The 10,637-nt window shown below is 47.4% G+C and overlaps 1 protein-coding gene across 4 annotated transcripts in view; it reads right to left on the reverse strand.

Moving 5' to 3' along the window:
• The window catches only part of LOC138665712 (solute carrier family 22 member 15-like), a 377,939-nt gene extending 367,865 nt beyond the window's left edge, over positions 1-10,074 (reverse strand). For all 4 annotated transcript variants that reach the window (XM_069753451.1, XM_069753453.1, XM_069753452.1 and 1 more), the window contains exon 1: positions 9,844-10,074. In XM_069753451.1, coding sequence (XP_069609552.1) covers positions 9,844-9,927 — 84 coding nt within the window. In that variant the 5' untranslated portion in view covers positions 9,928-10,074. The remainder of the gene's footprint in view (positions 1-9,843) is intronic.
• Between the last annotated feature and the right edge of the window lie 563 nt (positions 10,075-10,637).

A 10,637-nucleotide genomic window follows, 5' to 3' on the forward strand; every position in this document is an offset into this window, starting at 1 on the left:
CAAATGCCAGAACTCACCCCATTGTTTTCTAGACCGCTGTTGGCAGATGATACATTCATTTTTATGCCAAACTAATCCATGAGCGCACAGCATTGTTCTGTCCGGCTGCATGACCTGGTCACCAGCTATATACGGCCCAGGTATACAATTATCCTGACCCAGCTGACATAATATATGGACAAAAGTATGGGGAGACACGTCCTAAGCATTGAAGTCAGGTCATTCAGTCCCACTACCACAGAAGTACAATGTCCAGCCCCTCGCCGTGCCGTCTGACTTTACTAACATTAGTGATGGAGCAGATCGTTCTACAGAGCTCCCTCATACCTGTGCGGTCCTGTAATAGGACGTCACCGATGTAACATGTCCGTTCATGACATTTCTTCCCTCCTAAATATTCCACCATCGCCTGTGAGGGGTATTATTTAGAAGTGGAAGGAACCGCAGCAATTCAGCCGTAAATTGGAGCCCACATAACATTACAGAGCGGGGTCAACGAGAGCGGAGGGTGTAAAAGTCACCAACGTTCTACTGACTCCATAACTGCAGAGACCAAACCTCCTCTGGTATTAATATCAGCAAAAACACTGTTCCCCCACCGAGAGCTTCATGACACTGACTTCTGTGGCTAAACAGCTCCATGAAAGTCTTACATCACCAAACACAATGCCAAGTGTCAGATGGAGTAGTGTAGAACCGTCACCACTGTACAGTACTCGAGAGCAATGGAAATTTCTGGTGTCTGATAGAGTCCAGGTTTGGTGAGCGCCAGATGAACCCTTCTTCCCGGTCTGCACTCTGCGAGCTATAAAGTTTGGAGAAAGAAGCATAATGGTACAGTATGTGGTTAGTTGACTTTCAGGGTCTGACCTAAGCCTCTTTATTCCAATAAAGGTGAAAACTTAATGTTTCAGCAGAAGAAGACTTTTTGGACAATTACCCTATAGGTGTTCAAATTTGTGTGAATAATTTGGGGAATGTCTTTTCTGTATCGCCATGACAGTGCCCAGGGCATACAGACATAATTGGGGGAGTTTGGTGTGGAGAAACTTGACCAGCCGCTTCAGAGCCGAGACCTCAGCCCCATCCAACACCTTTCAGATAAACTAGCATGGAGACTGTGAGCCATCTCCTCCAACTCCAGTATCTGACCTCACAAATGATCTTCTGGATGAATGGGCAATAATTTCTACAACCACCCCAAAGGCACACTCGCCTTGGCTGAAAATGAGTGTGTTCTCAATAGGAAGAGGGTGGTAAGTCACTGCCAGACATCGCTAGCCTTTCATTGTTTCCTTAAAGGGACTCTGTCAGCACAGAATGACTGATTAACCCAAGTCCTGCCGCTCGGTGCCTCATATCGAGGCCAATCATTTATATTCACTTTCCCACCTGCTTGGTTTCCCTGTATTTCCACCCTCCTCTTCTTTGATTGACAGCTCTGGCTTCAGAGGACCAGAGAAGGGAGGAGATAGAAAAAAAACAAACATGTTGGAAGGTGTATAAAAACGATTGGCCACCGTGATGCACCGAGCACCTGTACTTGGTTTGAACAGTCATTTTGTGCTGAGAGTCCCTTTAAAGGGATTTTCTCCTCCTTTTTGAAAACTGACCAGAAGAAAGGCATCCTAAGCAAATAAGGAAATTGGTGTTCTTTATCCAATTGTTCATAATGATGGAGATAAAGCATTGTGATGCCACCTGATAAACCTGATCATGAATTACACCACAAGACACCAGTCTTCACATGTAAGGCACCCTACATATCAGACTAATATAGACTGATCCCCTGCTGTAATGTCCGTATACTCTCTTGGTTCCTCTCCTGCCCTAGGAGCTGTGATATGATCAGACCATGTCCCTGTACGGTCAGACACAGCCATTACACAGTACACAGCAGGGGCACATTTATCAGATTATCTCAGCACAAGAACATTAAAAAAAAAAAAAAACATATCCAATTGGGGAACTTACGGTATTTGTATTCCAAGATCTATTAAATAAAATTAACTTTGTTCATGGGAAAACCCCTTTAACACCTTAATGACTGTCTTTACTGACCTGAGTTATGAGAATAGCCTCCCCATACAGGAAACGATCCAGCAGACGTCGGCTGTACACTATAGCTGACAACTTGCTGTATCAGCCAGGATCAGTGTTGTCACCTCCATATCTGTTTAACCCCTTAGATGATACTGTCAATAGGGACTACATCATTTAAATGCTTAAAAGATTTAATCACATTGGCCCCCTGAGATTATGATTGTGTGGTCCTGATGTTTGCCATGGCAATTCACGATCAAACAGTGGCCATAGAGTTTGCCGGCCATAGTGACCTGTTCAGAAGTTAGCGACATTTAGGTGGTAAAAATACACTTTTTCATTCTTGTCATGTCACTTAATAAACTACCTGACAGTAGTTTTCAATATGTCGGGGGGTGCGGTGTTTAAAATGTTAGCACTTTGGGGGTCCTATATATTGGGAAACCTCCAAAAGTCCCTTCAAAACTGGATAGGTCACTCAAAAATATAAATTGTGAAAATTTCCTTGAAAAAAAAAAATGAAAAATTGCTGTTGCATTTTTAAACCTCCTAAGGCCATGTTCACACGATCCTTTTTTTCATGCGGAATTGCCGCGATTTTCCCGCTGCGGGTCCGCAGCTGTTTTCCATGCAGGGTACATTACATTGTACCCTATGGAAAACAGGAACTGCTGTGCCCACAATGCGGAAAATAAAAAAAAAAGCCGCGCTGAATAGCTGCGGGAAAAAAGAAGTACCATGTCACTTCTTTTTTCGGAGCCGCAGCGGTTCTGCACCCATTGACCTCCATTGTGAGGTCAAACCCGCAGTAAAACCCGCAGATGAAAAAAATATCTGCGGGTTTTACTGCGGTTTGTGGTGCAGAACCGCTGCAGCAGGAAGTGCGGGGAAGCGGGCGGAAGTGCGTGGGTGGAGTGTGGCTGCCCCCCCGTGCTCCGATCCCGCCCCCCCGTGCTCCAATCTCACCGCCCCGTGCTCCGATGCCCCCCCCAGTGCTCCGATGCCCCCCCCCCGTGCCCTAATCTCCCCCCCTTATACTTACCCGGCATCCCGGTGTCCGTCCGGCCGTCTTCTCCCTGGGCGCCGCCATCTTGCAAAATGGCGGGCGCATGCGCAGTGCGCCCGCCGAATCTGCCGGCCGGCAGATTCGTTCCAAAGTGCATTTTGATCACTGAGATATAATCTATCTCAGTGATCAAAATAAAAAAAAATAGTAAATGACCCACCCCCCTTTGTCACCCCCATAGGTAGGGACAATAAAAAAAAATTAAGAATTTTTTTTTTTTCCACTAAGGTTAGAATAGGGTTAGGGGTAGGGTTAGGGTTAGGGGTAGGGTTAGGGTTAGGGGTATCTGCATAGAAAACTGCATACAAAAAAGGATCAAAAAACGCATCAAAACACGCATCAAAAAAGGACAAAAAAAGGACCAAAAAAAGGACCTGCGTTTTCTGACAAGAGCTGCAGTTTTTTAAAAAACAGTCCTGAAAAAAAAAGGATGGAAATCAGGAACGTGTGAACATACCCTAAATGGCTAACAAAATAAAATAACATTTTAAAAATTATGCTGATGTAAAGCAGACACGAGGAAAAGGTTATTTATTAGGCTGGTTTCACATTTGCGTTTTTTGCCGCTGTGTTTTAGCGCAAAAAAACGCATGCGTTTTTTTTTTATACTTAACATTAAAAACGCATGCGTTTTGCCGCGTTTTGACAACGCATGCGTCGTTTCTATGCTTGCGTTTTGTTGCGGAAATGCAACATGTAGTAATTTCTAGAGGCGTTTTTTTGCCGCCAAAAAAGCATGCTTTTTTTGCGGCGAAAAAACGTATTGCTGTCTATGTAAACGCATGCGTTTTTAAGCACATGCGTTTGCTTGCGTTTTTAAACACATGCGTTTCAATAGAAAAACACAAGAATACACAATGATAAGCCACCCCCCAACCCTAACCCTAAGGATCCCAACCCTAACCCTAACGGGATCCTAACACTAACCCTAGGGATCCTAACCCTAACCCTAGGGATCCTAACCCTAAGGATCCTAACCCTAAGGATCCTAACCCTAACCCTAGGGATCCTAACCCTAAGGATCCTAACCCTAAGGATCCTAACCCTAAGGATTCTAACCCTAACCCTAGGGATCCTAACCCTAACCCTAGGGATCCTAACCCTAGCTATTTCTGTTTATAGTGGGTTTTCTAGTTGATTTTGATGATTGGCAGCTGTCACACACTTATCATGCGTTTCAAAAAGCCGCGTTTTTTTACCACATGCAAAAATGCATGCGTCTAAAAAAAGCAGCGTTTGCACGCGTTTACATGCGTTTTTTTTCACCACCTGCGTTTGCGTTTAAGACGCTGCTTTTTTAAACGCAAATGTGAAACTAGCCTTAAAGGGATAATCATGCAAAGTTTAAAAATGGCAAATTTGTTTTACATTTTTGTCAAATTTCTGATTTTTTTTTTTTTATAAATAAACAAAATATATCGGCCTAAATTTACCATTATCACAAAGTATAATGTGCCACGAAAACTCAGTGGCAAAATCACTGGGATATGTTGAAGCGTTCCAGAGTCATTACCACATAAAGTGACACTGGACAGAATTTTAAAAAACTTGGCCCGGTCATTAAGGGGTTAAAGAGAACCTGTCACCATGAGAATGCCATGCAATCTGCTGGCAGCATGGTACAGAGCAGGAGTGGGTGAAGGCTGATGTATGGTTTTGTGAGCGAGATTCAGTATTCTCTGCTCTTTCTGATATTTTCGGTCCAGTGGCTGACAGGGACTGACTTATATAAGTGATCACACAGACAGCTGTCAGTCACTGATAGCACCGCCCACGGGACTGAAAATCCCAGAGAGAGCAGAGAGTTAAATGATAAAAATCACAGGTTATACTGAATATTTTTGCACTAAACTATACATCAATCTTCCCCACTCCTCCTGCTCTATAACATGGGGTCTGCAGATTGGATGGCATTTTAATGGTGACAGGTTCACTTTAATGAGATTTGCCAATTATTGTTTTCTTTACAAATACATTTCTTCTATGAATTATTACACAAATTACACATTTCAATATTAAAAAGGATAATTTTTGGAAGGATAACGACGAGATGCTCAGACTGGCTGTCAAGCTCTCCCCAACCTGAGCGGGACAGCTGCATAGGAATATGTGCTGCAAGACTCAGGTCAGGAGAGCCGCCAGCCAGTGCAAGCGTTGCGATCCATCTCAGAGATGTACGGCCGTCTGACTCTCCCCTGAAAGCAGATTATAATTATAGGATACACACTACGGTTACAATTAAAGGGCTATTCTCATCTCAGCCGTTCAGCAGTTAATCAGGAATAATCCTGGCTAGATGCTGACCATGGGAGGTAGAGCTACAGAAACATCCAAGAATGGCTGCGGTACGCCCGCCGCCTCTACAATCCCTACAGAAATAAACGGGAGGTATGAAAACCGCAGACATCACTGTGTAAGGCTACTTTCACACTAGCGTTTTCTGCAATCCGTCACAATGCGTCGTTTTGCAGAAAAAACGCATCCTGCAAAAGTGCTTGCAGGATGCGGTTTTTCCCCATAGACTTTCATTGACGACGCATTTGCAACGGATTGCCACACGTCGCATCCGTCGAGCGACGGATGCGTCGTGCTTCTGCGGACCGTCGGGAGCAAAAAACGCTACATGTAACGTTTTTTGCTCCTGACGGACCGCTTTTTCTGACCGCGCATGCGCGGCCGGAACTCCGCCCCCACCTCCCCGCACCTTACATTGGGGCAGCGGATGCGCCGGAGAAATGCATCTGCTGCCTCCATTGTGCAATGCGCTAAACGCTAGCGTCGGAATCTCTCCCCGACGCATTGCGACGGGGAGATTCCGACGCTAGTGTGAAAGAAGCCTAAGGCCGGTTTCACACTTGCGTTCCCCTGATGTGCGGAGGGCTGCGGACTTTCCTCCATGAAGCCCCACCCTCGGCCGCACCTCCCCGCATGCGACCTGCGTACCTATATTTAACATTAGGTACGCAGGTCGTGCGGCTGTATGCGGATAGTGCCGCATGCGTCGTTTTGACGATGCGGCGACCAGCGGAGACGCAGCCATGTAGCATTTTTTGGGGGGGGCCGCATCGTCAAAACGACGCATGCGGCACCATCCGCACGACCTGCGAACCTAATGTTAAATATAGATACGCAGGTCGCATGCGGGCCGCATACAGATGTAGGCGGAGATAACAGCGGAGGTGCGGCTTCACGGAGGAAGTCCGCAGCCCGCCGCACATCAGGGGAATGCAAGTGTGAAACCGGCCTTAGGCCGGGGTCACACTTGCGAGTGTGATGTGAGAAACTTGCGCAAGTCTCTCGCACCAACACCCGGTACAGGGGACTGGAGCGTACGGCTGCATGTATTTCTCTGCAGCAAGCGCCCCGAGTGCCGGGTATTGATGCGAGAGACTTGCGCAAAAGGGACTGTCTATTCCATAAGTCAGCACCACTGTCCAGAGGTTTTACTGCGGTTCAGACTTTTTTCAGTTGAATGTGGATAAACTGCAATACAAAAAAAACACCTGTTGGCAAGAGTGGCACTGCTTCCATTTTTAAAAAAAATATATTTTTATATATATATATATATATATATATATATATATATATATATATATATATATTTATTTTAACTCAGAATTAGATAATTATTACGTTACATTTGCCTTTGTATTAATCTTGGTTGAACTGTAAAGGGGTTTTCTACCACTTTGATAATGATGACTTTGCTTTAGGCCAGGCTGGATTTTCTCTCATCTGAGAAAATGGGTCCGATAATGCTAATCACACTGATCGGACTGTGAGCATGGTGTGATCCAATGTTCTCAGATAAGAAGATGAAAAGAAAAAAAAAAAATCTCCATTCACTCAATCAGTGGAAATTGGACTGCACTCAGCTGATATCTGAGTGCAGTCTGATTTTTTTCCACGGACTCATTGACTTGCCAGGCTGAGTACCGTCTGAATATCGGATGCAACTCATGTACGCTGAGATTTTTTTCCCCTTGGACTATGCCAGAAGACATGTGCACAGAGTAACACTGGTCCAAATGCAATCCAATATTTTGTCAGATCGCACTCAGTCAGAAAATACAGTCATCTGCGTGAGCCCTTAGGATAAGTCAGCAATATCAGATCAGCACCAGTGCGGAGCAGAACTCTGCAGCGGCATTAGTGGCACCTTCCGGTAATTCAGATCTGCGATCCCAACCGTACAGATATGCCCTCTGCTGACGCTGCACATAGCTGATTGCTGGGGATGGCAGGTGTCGGACACCCGCTAATCTGATACTGATGATCTATCTAGTTAAAGAAGCACTACTCCCCCTCCCATCAAAGTTTTATCTTATTAATATGTTGCAGTCATCATATTATACAGCACTGTGTACTTACAATTGCTCATTTTCCCTTCTACCCAACTTATTCTTCTCCTTTATTTGCTCTATGTAGAAACAGGATGTCTCTTGTCCCTGTATTTATCATTCCCCTCTTCCCCCCCCCGTACCAGGGACTTTTGCAGCAACTCATGAGTCATACTGGGAAAATTGACCCTAGAAGGGTTCACCTAGTCAATTTTTAATCACATGATTTCATAGATCTAATGGAAAAGAGAAGAATTAGCTGCCTAGAAAGGTAAAATGAGCAATTGTAGGTTCACAGTGCTATATAATATGATGACTGCAATATATGAAGATAAAAATGTTAATGGAAGAAGGAGGAGGAGTGCTTCATTAAAGGGAACCTGTCACCCCCAAAATCGATGGTGAGGTAAGCTCACCGGCATCAGGGGCTTATCTACAGCATTCTGGAATGATGTAGATAAGCTGCTGATGTAACCTGAAAGAGGAGAAAAAGACGTTAGATTATACTCACCCAGGAGCGGTCCTGCTGCGGTCTGGTCAAAGGGTGTCTCAGGTCCGCTGCGGCGCCTCCCATCTTTATTCCATGACGTCCTCTTCTGGTCTTCCCGCCGCGGCTTCGGCGCAGGCGTACTTTGTCTGCCCTGTTGAGGGCAGAGGAAAGTACTGCAGTGCGCAGGCGCCGGAAAGGTCAGAGAGGCCCAGTGCCTGCACACTGCAGTACTTTGCTCAGCCCTCAACAGGGCAGACAAAGTACGCCTGCGCCGGAGCTGCGGCGTGAAGACCAGAAGAGGACGTCATGGAATGAAGATGGGAGGCGCTATTCTGGACCTGAGACACCCATCGGAGCAGGACCGCCCCTGGGTGAGTATAATCTAACCTCTTTTTCTCCTCTTTTAGGATACATCGGGGGCTTATCTACAGCATTAAAGAATGCTGTAGATAAGCCCCTGATGACGGTGAGCTTACCTCACCATCGACTTTGGGGGTGACAGGTTCCCTTTAATCAATATTGTAGCAATGGACAACCCCTTTAAGATCGCAGTCAGTAGCTATTACTTCTGGTCTCTCAGAGGCACACTAGGCTTGGCAGAGACAGCGTGTGTCATGAGGAGAGGGGAGTACGGTAAGTCGCTGTCAGACATCACTGGTGGCGACTTGTCTCCTGTAAAGGATTTTCCACTCCTTTTGTAAAACTGCCCAAAGGAAGAGATCATAATAAAAGATGGAAATAGGTCTTCCTCAATCTAAACCCCTAGAGGTGCCCTGGTGGTCTTCACTGGGACCTGAAGTGATGGCGGCCACTGATTGGCTGCAATGTCAAGTGACTGATGGACAGCAAGTGATAAGGTCATTCCACTCAGTCACCTGACCCTGCAGACGATCAGTGGCCAGGTGACTAAAGGTACCGTCACACTCAGCGACACTGCAGCGATATAGACAACGAGCCGATCGCTGCAGCGTCGCTGTTTAGGTCGCCATAGAGATGTCAAACACAGCAGCTCCAGAACGATGCAGGAGCGATCCAGTGACGTAACGGCGACTCACTTATCGTTCTCGCTGGTTGTTAGCTCCATGTGAAAACATTGCAGGCATCTTTGCTTTTGATGTCAAACATGACGATACACGCCGACCTGATGACCAAATAAAGTTCTGGACTTCTAGCTCCGACCAGCGATATCACAGCGGGATCCTGATCGCTGCTGCGTGTCAAACACGAGATCGCTATCCAGGACGCTGCAACGTCACGGATCGCTGTCGTTCTCGTTGTAAAGTTGCTGAGGGTGAAGGTACCTTAAATGTTATTACTTCTGGACCAAAGAGGCAGAGTGGGATCAGAATACAGCGCAGTGGGTCAGGATGGTCACACTGATCCCACGTTCATGTATAGTTTATGGCGGCTTTATAGGCGCAGAGGACAAGCGGCCTCTTCACAGTATATGGTGCAGCCACATTGACTGGTGCAGGCTGGCTGTGGGGCGTCAGGTCACGTACACCAGCAGGATCCTGTGCTATGTGCGGCATGTCGGGTGTCACCGTGTAGTCGGGGGCTTTATAGGCGCAGAGGACAAGCGGCCTCTTCACAGTATATGGTGCAGCCACATTGACTGGTGCAGGCTGGCTGTGGGGCGTCAGGTCACGTACACCAGCAGGATCCTGTGCTATGTGCGGCATATGCCGGGTGTCACCGTGTAGTCGGGGGCTGGATGACACCGTGGCACAGCTCGGCCCCCACTCACCGCACACAAGCACCTGTGCATCTGGCTGCCACCACTTCTGATGACCCCTCACCCTGGAGGAGACCCTCAGTGAGCTCTATGAGGGGAAGCAATGTGGCATGTCTGCAGCCTTATGATGCCACTACGGCAGTGTCACACACCACATGACAGGACCGACCTGCAGCAGGACCAGGAACCCTGTCAGCCGCTTCTGGCACCAGCCGAACTCTCCGACTGAGAGAAAAGCCTCATCTACGTCCATCTGCTGTCATCTAACAGCCACGTCACATGGTTACAGGTAGCTCAGCCTCTGACGTCACCGTGTTATGGGCTGACGTGGCTACTTCGCAATATACGGCATCCGGAACTGCTTCGTGCGGCCCAAGCCTCGCTTCCACTACATGGCGTCTTTTCGTGACGCGTGGTAGTTGACGTCACAGGCTTCCGCTCGGCAGTGGTGTATGATTGGCTGGGATTGGAGGGTCACAGCTGTGTCCTAAACTACCGTGCTGACGCTGGTTGCTCGTCACTGACACCAAGGACCCGAGCAGTGAGGAGCTGTAGTGTTGTATGTGGGGAGTGCGCAGTTACCGCGCTGTGTGCTGCGGTTATTTCCATGCGGTTTACAGAAGACGTCTCCTGTGGTGACCGCAGCTGAGACCTCCACATCCTGCGGGTCTCCCCCAGAGCACAGCGCCCACCTCTTCAGGGCTGGCAGGAGCTCTCAGTTATGGAGACGCCATCCTGGGCTGCTATGTGAGCAGTCGGGCAAGTGTCACCACTGTGACTGCTCCGTATGACTGTGTGCACAGTGTGTAGCGGTTCCAGAGCTCCCTCTATACAGCGCCATAGTCTGCTGCGTCCCACAGCCGAGTGTAGCTCCGATCACAGCACTCCTCCCCTGGGAATGTTCCAGCGGTCAGTAATCGGCAGCGCTATGGACGCTGCACATGTCCGCTCCATCCATCCGCT

This window comes from Ranitomeya imitator, chromosome 2 (genome assembly GCF_032444005.1).
Source record: "Ranitomeya imitator isolate aRanImi1 chromosome 2, aRanImi1.pri, whole genome shotgun sequence".
NCBI lineage: Eukaryota > Metazoa > Chordata > Amphibia > Anura > Dendrobatidae > Ranitomeya > Ranitomeya imitator.